The sequence below is a fragment of the Hyaloscypha bicolor genome (genome assembly GCF_002865645.1).
Source record: "Hyaloscypha bicolor E unplaced genomic scaffold K444scaffold_189, whole genome shotgun sequence".
In the NCBI taxonomy this organism is placed as follows: domain Eukaryota; kingdom Fungi; phylum Ascomycota; class Leotiomycetes; order Helotiales; family Hyaloscyphaceae; genus Hyaloscypha; species Hyaloscypha bicolor.
In genome coordinates this window covers 181,620-198,297 of record NW_020194691.1, presented here as the reverse complement: position 1 = coordinate 198,297, position 16,678 = coordinate 181,620, and the positions used below count along the sequence as shown (strand labels likewise).

General features: G+C 45.4%; 3 protein-coding genes across 3 annotated transcripts; 1 reads left to right on the top strand and 2 right to left on the bottom strand.

Annotated features, from left to right (window-relative positions):
• Positions 1-420: 420 nt before the first annotated feature.
• Positions 421-1,812, bottom strand: K444DRAFT_548477 (kinase-like protein; the record flags this gene model as incomplete). The annotated part of the gene is made up of 2 exons (XM_024876377.1): positions 421-1,119; positions 1,192-1,812. 2 exons carry the CDS (start codon positions 1,810-1,812, stop codon positions 421-423), a joined length of 1,320 nt encoding a protein of 439 aa, XP_024726586.1.
• A 6,785-nt stretch (positions 1,813-8,597) lies between these two features.
• K444DRAFT_576840 (uncharacterized protein) lies at positions 8,598-13,852 on the bottom strand. The gene is made up of 6 exons (XM_024877552.1): positions 12,956-13,852; positions 12,699-12,907; positions 11,802-12,641; positions 10,996-11,693; positions 10,308-10,943; positions 8,598-10,257 (listed from the first exon to the last, which is right to left on the bottom strand). The coding sequence occupies exons 1-6, from the start codon at positions 13,466-13,468 to the stop codon at positions 8,711-8,713; spliced, it is 4,443 nt and encodes a 1,480-aa protein (XP_024726585.1). The 5' UTR covers positions 13,469-13,852; the 3' UTR covers positions 8,598-8,710.
• Positions 13,853-15,768: 1,916 nt separating this feature from the next.
• On the top strand, positions 15,769-16,605 carry K444DRAFT_711521 (uncharacterized protein). The gene has a single exon (XM_024888251.1). The coding sequence runs from the start codon at positions 15,808-15,810 to the stop codon at positions 16,219-16,221; it is 414 nt and encodes a 137-aa protein (XP_024726584.1). The 5' UTR covers positions 15,769-15,807; the 3' UTR covers positions 16,222-16,605.
• The last annotated feature ends 73 nt before the right edge of the window (positions 16,606-16,678 follow it).

The following is a 16,678-nucleotide window of genomic DNA, read 5'->3' as shown; positions in this document are numbered from 1 at the left end:
GGACACATTTGATAATGGAAGGCAAAGGAGGCAGACGAAGGAGACGGGCAGGGAGCTGGATACAAGGCATACATCCATTCGGCCGGAACTCAAGATCCTAATGGAGGGGATGAAATCAAGCAAACCAAATGCGTGGTCATGACGACACAAGTGTCGGTTCACAGAGATATGGACCGAAACGAACAGGACAGTGAGGAGTAGCTTGAGAATATTGACAGTAAATCGGGAGTGACTTCTGGAGTAAATGAGATCGGCAATGATATCATATCGCCATCGTCTTCGCAGATCCGTTTTGTGAATGGTGGATTTAGATTCGTGGTGGGCAAGCTGGCTTTGGTGGGATCTGAATTGTGGGACTGCCGTAGATTCTGATAAAAAGCTTTTTAAATTGGGAAATTCGTTAGAAATAGAGATACCACTTCAGCACCGACTCCCACGTTCTCGTTTTCCAGGCGGAAGTAGTCGCTGTTTACTCTCTGCCTTGAACGTGGGGCACTTCTGGCGTGCTTCCTTTGACTCGATTCGTGACTTGGGATCCCAACGAAGCATTTCTTTGATTAGGGCAAAGGCCCACTTCACTTCGTCACTACCAAGTGCTGATGTGACGCCGATTGTTGAGAGCAACTCTTCATCATAAAACTTCCATGATATTCTTTGGAACCTAGCTCGGGAACCACGCAGCAATTCGTACGCAGTCAAACCCATGCTCCAAACATCAGCGGATATGTTATAAGTAGTATCCAGAGGAGCGGTATTCTCCTTGAGGGCAATAATCTCGGGCGCCAAGTAACGAATCGTGCCTTTCATGTGGTCTTTGGAAGAAGTTTCCCACGTGGCACAACCAAAATCGATGATTACCGCACGAATAGGGGAAGGCGAAGCGAGAATGTTGTCGGGTTTTATATCTCGATGCATACAACCTTCTGCATGAAGAAATGCAAGTCCGTCGAGCATTTGTTCGAAAAGCAAGAGGCGAGAGGTCATTGGAAGCGATTGAGATGGAAGCAATTGACCAAGCGTTCCACTGATAAGTGGCTGAGATATGATGAAGCATTCAGTGGCACCAGAGGAGGTGCTGGGTTCGATTATGACGGAATCGATCAGCGAGCTTACAGTGATCTGATGGATTTGTCAACAATGAGTACACTTTAGGCCCGGAGACAATAGGAAGGGGATAAATGGAATTCATACAGGCGGGCGTTCCGATAATAGCCTTTTCATTGCATCGATCTCGCGACGGGCATGACGCAGACTACTAGAAGATACTGCAATAATCTTCTTCACCGCAACACTGGCGCCTGTATCCTTGTCCACTGCGGCACACATCCAACAGGTCGATCCTTGTGTGAATGAGCTTCTAATGAAGTATTTGTTCATAATCATGTAATCAGTTTCCGCGGGGGTTGGATCCACAAATATTCCCGGCCGGTCCCCCTGGTAGTTGAGGAACTGCGAGAGCTGATCAAGTTGAGCTCGGTATAATGACTGGTCGATGTTCGTGAAGGAGAGCTCGTACTCCAGATCACCAAATGCAACGACTGTCCTTCTCTGACCAAACGCAGCAACGTTGGTTGGACTTAGATGCCTCTCGCCAACTCGCAACTTCTTATCCGCGATTAATAAAAGAATATGGGATTCTAATGAATGTAACAAGCGCGCATGCCGCCCCCTGAGAAGTGGCTCCTTGATATTGGCTGTGAGGAGGATATCTACACCACCGCCCGTGACAGAGCTTGAATAATTATCACGAGTGTTCCAGCGTCCCTTCCCTAGCACCCATCCAAGCTGCCGGTTCCCCGGGTGGAGATCCATATTCAGTCTCCAAAATCCACTGTGGACCGAACCCGGGTCCTGAGGTCTTGTGGATCGAGCAAGCTCATCACTAGTTGACTGTTCGTCTATTTCTGGTTCTAGATCTTCCAACCTTCGGCGAACGTAGACAAACTTCCGATGCCAGAGGTATTTTTCAGGAGACTCCTCCATTGCAAGATGCAGGTAGTGAAAGGCGATTCGGGCGGATCTTGAGATGGGAATAAGCCTTGCAAAGTCGCCACTTGGGATATCTTCATCTTCAGCATTTATCTGAGTTGGTTCGGGGGTATTTGGTTCTGTGGTTGACTCGCTGGTGATGGAAGGATGGAAAGACATGGTGGGAGGAAGCGGAACGCACGCCGGAGGTAACCAAGCTGGGCTGGACAGTGTGGGGACGTGTCTGGAGGTGTCGGACCCAAATTTGTAAGGCTTCCGACATTTGATTATGGTGAATATGAATGAGCTTCGTTACAGGTTTGCTGCGCTCGCAGGGGAACTCTGTTCGTTATGAGTCAATGCTGTTCTGTTTCGAGAGATTGGGCTGGTGTGGGTGGTGGGCTTGAGAGCTGATTAGTCATCTAGCGCTCAGGGTTCCGGGGCAAAACCAACCTCATCTCATCCATTCTCGACATCTCCGTCCGAAAATACACAACGTTTTCAACATCAGAGCTCAGTGCTTACGATGGCGCGTAGGCATCTCGCATCTCCATCATCGGATGGGATAGATGCGGATCATTGGCCTCACCTCGAACAGCGACAGCGCGAATCTTCAGTTGGCAACTTCAATCTCCAGTACGAGTCACCCGTCATCGTGCAGATGAATGCAGACTATCTACGATGTAAACTCGCCCAAATCGACACTCTTCCTCGAAAATGGATGACTCAGGACGAGCTCTACTATATGGCAAAGGCGCCAGACCTTTGGCCATGGCAGCGCACCGATGTCTTGACTCCAACACCACCCGACACACCCGACAGCATGCGGGAAGCGTCGAGTTCGGATACATTTGCTGAGGGAAGCAGCTGGATCCGTAACTGCAAAGAACCGCGGACTTCTTTACAGCAGAAGACGCTTCCCTCCAAACCTATTCCACCGAGACACGATTTGCGCAACAGACGGCCGAGCAAGAAGCGAACAAATGATGGGATACGGAAGAAGCGGACCAGCAAACGGAAGCACACGATGGTCACAAGGTCGAGATGTCGAGGTCGATGCTGTCGAGAGCAAGTCGCTGGCTAAGAGCCAATAACATACATTCAGAAACATCAATAATGTGCAGTGTACCGGCGAGTCGAGGTATCTTGGTGACGTATTGAATGGAACCCATTAGCTAGATGGGTCACATGCCAAATCCAAAGACCTGGACTATGAGGTTCTTGTCCCTTATCCACCTTGTGGTGGTGGAGCTGCTCGAAAGTCAACTGGCCGAGCATAATTTATCGAAATTGATCTGCTATTGGGGTAAGCTCTGCACTAAAAGCCTCTACAGAATGCCTGCTAATAATTATAGAGTGCGAACGACCTGGTCCGAGTTTTTGCCGGGGGGGCACAGTTGCAACAATATGTGGTTGAGATGAGATGTTCTGGTCATGGAAGGTGAGATACAGGATTCATGATAGATTGGCTCTACCCCGGGTATTCATGTGGAAGGGGAAGAGGATCCCGGCCAAAGCAATACGAGTGCTTGAAGAAGTGCATCTCGGTACTTGTCTGCCTAATCAGCCACGGTTTCTTGCGCCAAAAATTCCGAGACGCTCTCTACGCTTTTGCATCGTATTGGCATCTTGAATCCTGTCATCTATCATTTTATTATTCTTCGTGTTTGTTGCATACTGCCTTCCTGACTTCGTGTACTGCCCTCTCCATATCCTTTGAATTCGGCATTGTAGAACTTCTCCCGCTCCATAAGCATGCGTTGTTCTGGATCAAGCAAAGCCACAAGAGCGGAAGCACCAAATGGAGAGTGAGCAGACAAACAAGACATCGATGTAAAGCTGCTGGATGTCTACATACATGCCTTTCGAAGGTTTCAGGGCTACTAGGAATGCTCCCACGAAAAGTTCTGAGTGCTCGATGTGTATTCAGAGGAGAGCTGCGGGATATGAAGCGGCGTGCTTCATCTTTTCTTCGACGAGGGCGATCAGGATTTTGTAACTAGCTAGTAATTGCATGAGGGACGAGGCGTTGGAATTGCTAGGATAATTGCAGATTCGCTTGCAAAGGCTTCCCTCCATCAACGCCGACCTTTTTCTCCTACTTCCTCCACTCTCCTCCCCACCCAACCTCCAAATCCTCCAACCTGCTCTCCCGCTCTCGCAACCACCGACAACGCCCTTATGATTCTGTAAGTTGCTCCCATCATCACTCCACTTTACGGTTGAATCTCCTCGATCTGCCTGTCGCAAGCTCCTTCCGCCTCCCGACTGCGCTCCTCGACCAAAGTTGATGCACTTCTGACCACCTCAACAGTGAATAATTTCGCATCCAATCTCCTCCGCGATAACGGCGCAGCGCCCTCCTCCGATAACATCTAACCTGCTCCATAACACGAGCGCACTCAATCTCCGTGACAGCAGTAATTATCAGGATTTTTGTAACTATTCGGTAGAGGGAAGGGGCGTTGGAATTGCTAGTATAATTGAAGCGGCCGAAGACCGCCTCCCCCGCGGCAAGGACAATACTACGTGGTTAAAGAAGCTCGCGCAAGTAATGTTCCATTACGAAGGCAAGATGGACATTCAAACTACCAAGGGCCTCCTTCCAAACATCTTTCAGGAGGACCACGAAACCCCAGGAACGGCCGAACTTGCCAAACAGATCATCAAGGTACCTGACGAAATCAAGAATAAGGTCATCCCCAACATCGGCATCGCGATCCTCATATAAGTCCCTTTCAAGGCTTCAAATCACCTTTTTCTCGAATGCATTCTCATCTTCTGTAAATACATGTTAGACCGGCCAGATTTGCATGATCCAGACCTCAAATTCGGCAACTTCACCGACAGATTGGCCTCCTACCAAGGGATCCTCTACCAAGGGCCATTATTAATGATTATTTAGTATTACGAGGCGTTCCCTATACTGGATATGAAGTTCATATTCTCGGTCACCCTATAATATCCGGTACGGGATCTACTATATCTGGATATTAACGTTATTAAGACGAAGATACAGAAAACCATATCTTTTGGGGATACTCGATTTTATCTTAGAAGGGTTTCTTAATATAGATCCGGCAGATAATAAGTCATAGTTTAATACCTATCCAGAATAGATACATTCCGTACCTCTTATTATCCTTACATACACCAACAATACCTACAGGTTAATATCCAATTTGCAGTCGTCAATAGTAGTATCTATTAAAGAAATTACGTTATTTATATTAATAATTGACCAGTCCGTTTAACTATTAACAAAATCTGGTACAGAAAGCTATAGGATAAAGACATTTATATACTACTCCCTCCTTGCGAACTACCAGGCCATAATAATAATTTCTAGCCTATAGGGGAATACCGCCAATATAACCCAAGCTAATAAATATTAAGGCCAATAACCTCTAGCTAATAGTGAATAGTACAGACTTCCCGACTCTAATAAGGAAGAGGAAGAGGAAGAGCAAGAGCAAGAGCAAGAGCAGCCTCATTAGCCTTTAGCCAAAGCTCTTGGCAAGTAATTAGTTTATCCTTCTTATATAAAGAAAGAAAATAAAGAGGAAAAGGAAAATACTAGCCAAGATACTAATCTTATATAAGCCCTTTATTAATATAGCTCCTCTTACTAGTATATTTTAATATTTATCTTATAAGCAAATTGTAACAACTAGTGTCATACAAGTACTACGGGTTGGCTTCAGCTAATGTTTCAGCTAAGATATCAAGCTAAGGTTCAAACCAAGCTCGATATTTCAGTGGTCTTGGCTATACCTACTTATCCACTGCCACACCTCACTTCTCCTCTCCCTAGCTTTAGACTTTGTAAGACAGTGGAATCTTAGATCTTTAAGCCTTGTTCCATTGCTTTGTTTCTGCTATTACATAATCTAAAGCTCTTACCCTACGGACAGTAATATTATTGTTTATTAGAGCTATTACTTACTTATTGGAACTCCTGTCTACCTAGCCTGCTCGCATGAAGTGTGTCCTTATTATTATTGTCATTGTTTACGTAGCACTGTCTATAGTTTTTTTTACCTGCAAGACATCAAAAAGCTCGATTTTGGCTAGCTCACTACCTCATTATTTATTGGAACCCTTACCCTCATAGGATTTTTACTTTTGTTTATACCAACTCTACTAACATTCCCTTAAGAATGGACACCTTCCAAACCCAGGTCCAACACGAATTCGATAGCTTACGGGCCAAAATTGCTGCCTTGAAAGCTACACTTGCTTGTACCAAAGCCCAGTTAATGGCATCTACGGCAAAACCTAGTTAAAAAAACAAAGCTCCCAGACCCCGAGACGTTCACTGGATTAATATACAGATTTAATATCTGGCTCCTTTCAATCAAGGCCAAGCTCTCTGTCGATGGATTAGCAATTGGAGACTCCACTGCCCAGTTTTACTACATTCACCTCAATCTGGAATCCCTTGTCCAATTAATGGTTTTGCTATAGCTTCCTATATAAAGCACACTTAATCGTGAGATTACTATACAGTTCTAGATTAACTTGCACGGGTTTACGATAATTCAAACAAGTAAACCGAAGCCAAAGACAAGCTATATTTGCCTTGCCAAGGCAATGATTTTCTCCCTGCTTATATTGCCAAGTTTGAATATACCTTATATAAAGCAAATGGGTAAAGCTGGCAAGATGTCAATAAAATATCCAGTTTTCGCAATGGCCTTAACACTGCGATTTGCTCTTGTCTGGCCCAATAGCTTGTTTTACCCCGGGTTTATACTAATTTCCTGCGAACTATCCAATAGCTTTTGTCAAAAACAGCTGCCCTGCCATATGTCACTGCTTCCAAAATTGCTAGCGATCCCATGGACATCAGTGAACTGACAATCGGTACTCTTATGTTATTTGATCTACCCTTACTGGCTATGCTAGTTTGTTTAATCTCAAAGGAGCTTTGCTAACTATACTATCAAACTGGCAGATGTGTCAGATGCGGGTCCCAGGATTACTTTATAAGGAACTGCTCCCTAGCTCCTGCAAGCTCTTCTTCTGGCAAACGGGTTATAATTGCTATAGTCAACAACAATAATTCTGGTACGGAAAGCAATTCTGATAAGTCTGGTGAAGTATGCCCGGATATAGACTAGAGAAGGGGCATTACTACTAGTATTTAGAAATAAGGTCCTTTTCCTTTGTTTTGTTGTTTTTAATATACTTGCTTTAGCTTTCCCTTTGTTTACTAGTGCTCGGGGTCAAGCTTTTTGGAGAGGGGTAATGTGACATCTGGTATGGAGTAATTAGAGGTAGTCTAAGATTTAATGCATTCTCGCATTGCTAGTAATCGTTTCGGTTGCAGCATTTAATTTAAGTCCTAAAATCCAATGAATAATCCAGATTGTGACTTCTAATTCCACTTTCCCCTCCTCTTTATTGGAGATTTATCCTTAATTAAAGCGCAGAATACTTCTGCGAGCATGCATGCAGATGTTTCCCTCCTTTTGCGGCATTTAACTCAGGCAACGGCTGCGAAGTAAACAACAGCCGTGCACGCGTCCCACGCTCGTGCATTACTGTGGATTATATTTATTAGAGCAAATCAAAGCAATTGAAGTTATTTTTAGACAAAAACGATCAAGAAATGCTATCAATGCAAATACTATCTCTATTGTTCCCCTTTGGCGATTGCTAAGCCTTTCCCAAAACGGCATAGAAAACTCGGAGTCAACAACGTTCTAATTTCGTCTCCTTACTCTCCTTCCTCCCTCACCGTCAATGGGACCCTTCAATTGTCCCATATTGAAGGCTTCCTTGTGTCTGTGGCTTTGGAATTAAATCGCTATCGCGGGAGTTGTATGGTGTCACCAGGTCTTGCCACTTGGTATCTCTCAAAACTACGTTCTTCCATTTCGTGTGGTTTATTGAACCTATAGCCTCGTCTCGGAAAGGCCATTTCTTTCTTAAAGTCTAGCTCAGCAGATAGCAACCCCCTTCTTTGGTACAGGTCTCAGTTGACTTTGCATCCTTTCTTCGCTACTTAATGGCGCAATACTCCTTCTCGGTCTTTAATCGCGGTAAGAAGCAAAAGCCCCACGGCGATTTTGATGCATTCGCTCTAAACTATGCGCTACTATACGCAATGGACAAGGTGAAGCATCAGTACTCCACTGCAAGTAGCGAAGTCGTTCGCGTTTTGGATATTATGCAATCATATAGTAGCAAGGTTAACGAGGAGTCGACTAGGCCTTGTCAAATAATAGACTCAGATCATTCGAATTTAGCCAAGGCATAGGCAGGCTTGATATTCCTGGATATTTGGACAACATGTTTTCAATCTAACCTTTTCAACGCAGATTCATCACCCCTCGGCTCTTACACTGAGCATTGTGTGCTCGAGGAAAGTATTCATTGGATAATCGTGGTTTCGGTCCTGCTTAGATGTCTGCACAAGGCGATGCGGAATGGAGTTGCCGATTTGGTACCGCTTTTGGCGCTTTTACTTGTTCCGAAGAATGCTTTGAGATGGGAGGAAGATGTTTATTCGGACGGAAGTTGGCGCAAGGGGGGAGATGAGAAGGTTACGTATTTGCTTTATATTGAAGAGTGGAACAGGGGAAATGTTGGCTCTATTAGGGAATATGAATATTTGTTATCAAGCGCATGGGGGCATAACACGCAACGCGGTGTACAGCTTTGAAGGTAAAGAGCATCAGAAGGTTGCTATTATCTATTCCAAGTCCACTACTTCTTATTTTTATAGCGAGAAGATTCAGTCAAGAGATGCGTGCTGTAGAGATGAAGCTTCGATATAAGCATCGGTCCCATCGCCGGTGTTCTGCTTCTTCCTCGAAAACGCTTGAGTTGTGACTTTATCTAACGTTCTTTTCACACCTCGAATGCTCATATGAAATTTCCCGGGCAATTCAGAAACTGCTCCGGAGGGTTCGTTGACGCCTAACTCAACTCCGCTTGCATTCTCCAACGTCGGTTGCTTATTGTGAATGTCATCTTCCTCCCGTGAACGTTCCGAGGGCGTTCTATCTGGTTGCGAGTCTTCCAAGGGCTCTTCAACGGGTGAGGGCTTAAGACTTGATGAGCCATCAAGTCCAGAAGTGGAAGAGTTGCTCCCCCCCAGCCCGCTGTCGAGAAACTCGCTCCCTTCCTCCTCTTCTGAGTCTGACTCTGCCTCTTCAACAGGCTCTCCTTTGCTCGGCCAGCGTAATCGGTATTTCCTATTTTTTCCAAAGATGACTGCTCCGAACCGGTAGTCGAATACTCTGGATTGATCCCTGGAGCTCGGAGAAGACGAAAAAGCTTGTACTCTGTCACAACCCGTCTTCCAACTGCCACGCTTACATTCACACGACTCGTAGAGTTTGTCCGGTATATGGCAATATATTCCACTTGCAAGTTGCAAAACATCATCATCGCAATCCCCGTACTGTCTGCGGATGTCCTCTAACGTAGACACGCATGCAACAAGATGATCTCTTCCCACGGGGACATGTTTCCAGTGCTTGCAGAGCTGGTTTGATTCTTGCGCCGGCCGAATGAGTTCCCCAAATCCCTTTCCGAGGAGGGTGATAGTATGTGTACTTCTGATGAAGTCCACCCATCCCCAACCACTCTTGCTCAATTTTGCAACTCGAGGGCGTAATATATTTTGGCCATTGACAATATCCATAAAACCAAAGCCGAGCAACTTCTCGCGAGCCATGAAGCCTAGGCCTATAGACGGCGAAATTATCATCTGTGTCTGTCGGTCTTCGATCTGCTCCAGAATGTGATATGTTTCCTGAACCAGGTCTTCGTAGGTCCATCCAGTCGTTTCCTCTCGTAATATTTCTGATACTCCTTCCTTGCTTGTCTTTCGGACTGTTGAGATCTTGGTATCTTGAAGAAGGATGAGCTTCCGATTTCGAGGGTCCAATAATGCCTTTTTTGCACCAGAAGCCCTGTCCTTTGGATTGGCGTAGCGGAAGTCGTCGAGATTGAAAAACTCACTCTCTGAATATGGACTCGAGGAGAGTTGCGTACGTGTAAGATGCAGAAGTGCGCTTGTGCCATCTACCAACCAGCCTCGGCGATCTCTCACATCATAGATTACGACCTTGATACTGTGTGCGTGGAGAATCTGGAGTTGATATAGACGTGCATGAGAGAGGTGGATTGGAATGTTCTGGGTGCCTTTGGTGAACGAGGCCTTGCCCGTTATTATCTTGCCTGCACCAATAGAGAATTCGTCCAAAGTAACTCCAGCTGAGGCAAAATTGGATCCAGCCCAATCTATTTCGTCGTACTTCGCTTCCTTCGTTCCTAGCTATATATCAGCTTTGAAATGGGGAGATGATTTGAACACAACTTACCAATATGAACCTCGACAGAAGAAGCCCAGCCAAGAAAATTCCTTGATTGTTCCAAACACCCTATATCAACCTCTTTGATTCGGGCACGCCCTCCGCAAAGGATATCAGCTGAAAGATATGACATCCTCTTTCCATCGTGACTAAAAAGATAGTGCCATAAAACAGAATCTTTAATCCGTTTGGTCGGACAGAACATTGTCGAGAAACCTTTAATTACAAGTCCGCCGCCAAAATTTGTTACCCGAGATGCTTGACTTAGTCCTGCCATCATGTCGAGAGCTATTTCCAAGCCTTTCTCTCCGTGGGCTCTAGCTAGAATTGGATAGCCTTCGACAATGATAGGGTTCTTGAAGAGGGGACGCCAGCAGGACCCATTTGTCTGCGCTAATGGGTGAGCGGGCTCAATTTCCCTAATTTGAAAATTGAAAGTGAAAGTTGGCGTATTGCCAGTTGATAAAGTGACTGACGGGGTCGAATATGCCATCCTATGATCAGAAGGTGAGGAACGTAAGGCAGCAGCTAGCCATGCCAACTGCTGTCCGATCTCTGCTATTGCCGGTTCTGTAGCTACTACCAATGCAATGGTGACTGAATCTCGGACCTCGATGGTAAGTTTCGTCTTGTCGGTCATTATCGCTACGCAAGAGTGATCAGCATGGATTTTACATAAACCCCAAGTGCCACTCACCTTTGAAAGCTTGCCCCTCGCCCTTATCCAGAGCTCCTTGCAAGGCAAGTAAAGTCTCCATTCCTGTCACTGGCCAAACTTGGTCCATGTATTGGGCACAGGTCATTGCCTGTACATTATCTCCGGATCCAACCACTGTGATGAGAGATTCAAGCTGTGCTTCATGCTCATCGGGATATTTCGCCTGAAGGAACCCACGCAAGTCCCAGGAGAGTTCGAACCGAGCTTTATGTGCAGCTTGACCATACTTAGATTTCACGGATGCTGAGGCCAGACCGTTGAGTATTCGTTTCTTGATCGTATCCGCCGGGGTTCCGGCTATCTTAGTGAGTAGCACCTCAGTTCTTATTCTACTTAGAAGCCATTGATAGGAATGGCTGTCAGTAAGAAATTTCCAAGCTTCGGGAAATTGAGTAATAGCGTAGAGCCCCTCGACTTCTTCGATATCCTGAATATCCTCAAGCCCCTCCTTCTCTTCGATGATAGTCGGATCCGATACTTCAGCAGCGAGCGCGGCTTGAGGTTCGTCGATGAGAGGCTTTTCAACATTCCATAGGAGAATTTTTTCAGCCAGGCTGACTTCGTCTTGGTTTTTCACCTTTGTGCTTTCTTCTTCGATCTCTTCGGGCTCTTCGATCTCTGCCTTTTCCGAAACAAGAGAAGCTTCTGCCAGGCCGGCAATCAAATTTGCAATACGGCTTAAGAAAATTTTGTTAGTCTGATATTCGTAAAAGAGAGTTTTCTTGCTTTTTCGGCAATGAGCTCTCCTGACTATCGCAAAGAGAGTCGAGGAAGAAGAGGCTCACTGTCTATAGTGGCGAATAAAAGTAACTGCATTCTTCTGCTCCCCTGCGTATGCTCCCATCCCGAGTCTAAGAGAAAAGTCTTTCAGCAACTCAACAAGGGTGTTCCGCATTGAGGTTTTGTTGTCAACTTTGGACAAAACTCCTTGAAGTCTTTGGGTTATTTCGCGAGAAAAGGCGGCTACAAGTTGCTCTTTGACATCTTTAGGAACATCAAAGTCTTGATTGTCAGTACAAACTGTACGGGCATCGTCTTGCTCTTCATCTTTAGCATCTTTGGCAGTGTCTTCATTCTTGCCTGTTGAAGCGTAACCAGAATCCGTGGCTGGTGGGCCAGTATTTAATGCCCCCAACTCTGTTTGTGAGTTAATGCAATCAGATAATTGAGTATCTGAGCTGATGTTCTGTATATATTGGTCGTCATCCATACTCTCGGTTTCACGCGGGGAATCCGATACGCCGATGGCTCCTTCGGTATATTCTATATCTTCTTCAAATGGAGGATTTCGTGGTTCTTCTGGAACAAGCAAATTTGGAGATAGATAATTCCCTGATTCAAAGCGAACGTGTGGTGTGCTGTACCCTGAGCCCTGGTGTAAGCTGGGGAAGGCGGGAGGGAACGTGGATGCTGCGAAATCTCTATGTTTAGTCCTCGGAGGAACAGACTCGAATGATAAGTCGGGAACAGACTCGAATGATAAGTCGGCTTCCATACGTGGATAAGTTTTAGGTGCTTCACGCCGCCATCTTATCCCTGTCGAAGGCCGTTGAGGACGCTGTGATAGCACTTCCCTCAACTGGGGGTCATCTTTGTCTCTGTCCACGTGATGAACTCTCACATGTCTAGCGTGCAAGTCAGCAATAGTCCCGTAAAGTATCTGGGCCTATGGAGATATTGACCTTTGTAAGATATCCGGCCTGGGGTATTTGTGCTCCCTGTCAGGGCAAAAAGGGCAAATATATCCAGGAGAATCGTGGACGAGTCCATGTCGAATCATCTCATTCTTTCTCTTAAAACCCTTGCCATCTTTACTACGCGGGCAACCTTTTACGCTACAATAATGAGGACGATTTGATGAATGAATATTGGCATGGGAGTTTAAGAGATACTATAAGCAGTTAGATGTTGCAAAAGAGTAACAAAGGACACTACATACCTGGGTTTGAAAAGGCAGGGCAGTGCAGCCTGGGTATGTACATTGGAAACCACCGATTTGTGGATTGATGATACCGTCAATACTCATCCGGTCAATGGCCATTGTCGTAGGGGTGGAGCCCCCCTGATCCGTACTTGGGGTCTCCGTGTTGCTACTGCTATAATCGCCATAGCCAGAGTATTGTGGACCATCAGTCTGAGACAATCTTCGATGGCTATTTGCATTGAAGTAGAAGTGGTCTCGGCCCGGTGAAGGTGGTCGCGCTGGAGGGGACCGTGAAAAGGCCGAGTCCCCAGCTGCAGCGGCCTCGGCGAGGTAATTAATATCTCCCAGTTGGGCAGAAATGGATGGCCGAGTAATATTGCGAGTAATATTGCCTGTACCATTGAACATTGACAAGGCTAATTGTTGGGCGTATTGACGATTGGGTGACAGTTCCCCGGCCGCAGGAGAGCCGGACATCTCGCACTTGATTGCTGGGTCCCGCGAAGACTGCGATCCTGGCTCGTCCATGTATAAAGTTGATAGTGGAGGTATAGTTGGCTGCCTCAATGCATCTGAGGTCAGGGCAGCAAGATCGTTTCCGAGAGACGGAGACGTCTTACGTGTTACCTGTTCGATAACTCGTTCCTCTTCGTTGGACTCATAGTCGCTTCCAGCGAGTTCCTGTCCAAAATCCCATCCACCTGGGTCAGGCTCATCGTAGAATAGGTCATATCGACCATCGGACACTCTATTTGGACCAGTGTGGTCTCCTCCTTCGTAATATTGACCATCCGTGAGGGGAGCGAAAGGGGGTGGAGATGGACTCGGTTGGATATTTACTTTTACCGGCCTCAAAGGAGGGCTATTAGTAAGACTGATATTATCAGGGTCCAGGTACTCATAGGGGCCTGGATCGTATAATCCATCCGTCATTGTGCAGGGTTGGGATCGAAATTGTGATGTGTATTTGTCAAATTCCTCACTTACCGTTCTTCCTTGTTTTTGGCTTGGCTTAGATTAGGAGAGCAGCAATGGGATGCATCGACAGACGTAGAGCCGAGATGTCGTTGGAATTGAAAACGTGGTGGAATTTAGCCTATTAGTCAGCCTGTGGCGGCGTAGCGGTGCATGCGAGCTTGTATGTTCGCCTCGTTTTTGCGAACCTGCTGTCTAAATCTCCTCAAGGCAATCGAGGACTAGGCAGCCTATTAACGAGATTCGCGGGATAATTCCTCGCATGATCACGAGTTGGACTCGTACATGAAACGAGAGAAGCCAAAGCATGACCCTGCCTTGGAAGTTCAGACTTCGAGGTTCACGGGCTGAATGTGTAGAAGGACGGATTCCTCTTATTTTAACGACTATCTTGCTGCCACAATTAGATTGAGTAATACCCCGTGGATTTTATATCTCTTTCCCCTCAAAATTAGAGCCTGGAAATTAGTTTACTAGAGTATTAAATTATAAGTAATATTCTATATATTCTTCTTGTAAGATTACTTATATTTCCTTTAAATAAAGACAGTTATATTATTATAGTAATTTCTTTTAATAATTTTATAAAAACGAGATATTTAATTTTAAATTAAACCAGACTTTTAAAAGTTGTAATAGCAGAATTAATATATATAATAGTTAAAGGCTCAAAGCTCAATAAATCTCATATATTGAAAATACTAAGCTAGAGAGCAAAGAAGGAAGAAATGCCTCGACCTTTAATATTACTTTGCCCATGCCTTCTGGCTTAATTCCTGACGCAATGCAAAATGCGCTCTCTGAGGAGCATAAATTGAGTACTCCAGAGGAGCTTATATAGGGGTGAAACATGCCTAGGAGCTAAACCCCTGAACACATGATATATGCACGCACAGGGCACTGAGGAGGGGGCCTCAGTGCCATGTAACAAATATTATTTAACTTAGCTTCCTTGGTTTTCACCGTTTTATCTACACCTGTTCTTTCAGTCTCCTTACCTCGTCAATCTCAAGATAGCCCAGCAGTACAAGTGCTGTATGGCACATATTATGGTGTACACAGCCCTGAATACAACCAAGATTTCTTTCTCGGCATACCCTATGCGGAACCTCCGGTTAGTGATCTTCGATTCCGGCAAGCTAAATCTCTGAACATGTCCTGGTCTGGAACAAAGAATGCCACTAGAGTGCATGCGACTAGTGATTGTTGCGAGAGCGAGGGGTCGCAGCGCTGTGCTCGGGCCAAGCTGCCTTGCTTTGCCAGCTACTGGCTCGCATCTAGATACGGAGATCGCGGCATAAAGTATCGGGAATACAGGGCATTATTTTATGAAGGCCACTAAATGCCCTGTAAGGTCTTACTTTAATCTCCCTGTAGCTAGTCCCAGTCCCCTGTAAGCCCCTATAAGCTTACTAAAAGTGCCCTGAAGGCTTAATATGGGCTTATGCAGCTTGACAGGTGCTGAACGCCCCCAAACGCCCATAAATATAGGCGAGTCCACTAATTAATAGCGAGTAAAGGGGGGGTAATTAGCCCTAATGCACACCTCTTCACACACACTTGGTTCTGAATTCTAATTCTAATTTATTAAACACACTTCATTGCTTTTCACTTTTAGTTTGATTATTATTATGGCTACTTTTGGAGGTCTATTTGACTTCCCTGACTTATCAGATGGCCAATCAGAGCTCTCCTCTCCTCCCAATTCGTCAGATGACGAACATACCGAAGATGAAGAGGATGCGTAGTATAATTTACCGTCAGATTCGGACGATTCAGACGATGATTCAGCTGAACCAGCCCTTCCATTACCCGCTTCGTCAACTGCTTTTGTACTTGCTACTCTTGGGCCCAAAGAGTACTCCACTGGTGCCAGAATCAAGGCTATTTATATGCTTGAGGACAAGAAGTCTTTGGGACAAATCAAAGAAGCTACAGGAGTACCCAAAACAGCTCTTTATCGACTCGCAGCTGTGGCTAGGGAGCGTGGATGGGTAGAGAACAAGAATATGCCTTTGGAGGTCTCCCATGTACTCAATGCACCAAGATCTGGTCGACCTGCAATCTTCTCCGAGGCAATTAAGTGTGTTTTGAAAGTTGTTCTTCAAAATTCTACTACGAGAGGCTTTTCTTGTATAACGATTGCAAAAGAAGTAAGAAAGCGGGGTCATGAGATTGCACCAAGAACAATTTGGAAGGTTCTTACGCATGCAGGCTACTCTCAATGTAAATTAACGGTCAAACCTGGTTTAAACGAGCTAAATATGGCGGAGCGATTGGCTTGGTGTTTGGAGAGAGAGCATTAGATACTTGAGGAATGGAAGGATGTCATTTTTACGGACGAAACTGCGGTGTAATTGGGAAGTACGAGAGGAAAGAGAAGAGTATGGAGATTACCTGGAGAAGCGTATAATAAGCATTATATAAAACGATATTGGAAAGGCTTTTCTGAATTTATGTTCTGGGGATCGTTTTCATATGACAAGAAGGGGCCTTGCTATGTATGGGAGAAGGAGACTCCTCAAGAGAAGAAAGAGAGAAAGGCTGATTTGGATGCGAGGAATTCGTTAATTGAGAAGGCGAATAAACAGAAGTGGGAAAAGGAGCAAAGGAAGTGGCTAAGGGATTGGATAAAGGCATATGGACGGGCTCCTGGAGGGATACGAAAAACTTGGAAGTACAATGAGGCTACTGGTGCATTTGTGGTAAAGAATGGTCGAGGCGGGATTAATTAGTACAGATATCAAAAGAAGATCCTCATTG

Bases quoted from the DNA above. Each gene is read 5' to 3' on its own strand.
- K444DRAFT_711521 (XM_024888251.1), top strand. From the start codon at position 15,808: ATGCTTGAGGACAAGAAGTCTTTGGGACAAATCAAAGAAGCTACAGGA.
- K444DRAFT_576840 (XM_024877552.1), bottom strand. From the start codon at position 13,468: ATGGACGAGCCAGGATCGCAGTCTTCGCGGGACCCAGCAATCAAGTGC. The intron at 11,694-11,801 runs GTGAGCCTCTTC...AATTTTCTTAAG, and splicing joins TTTATTCGCCACTATAGACA to CCGTATTGCAAATTTGATTG. The intron at 10,258-10,307 runs GTAAGTTGTGTT...ATATATAGCTAG, and splicing joins TTCTGTCGAGGTTCATATTG to GAACGAAGGAAGCGAAGTAC.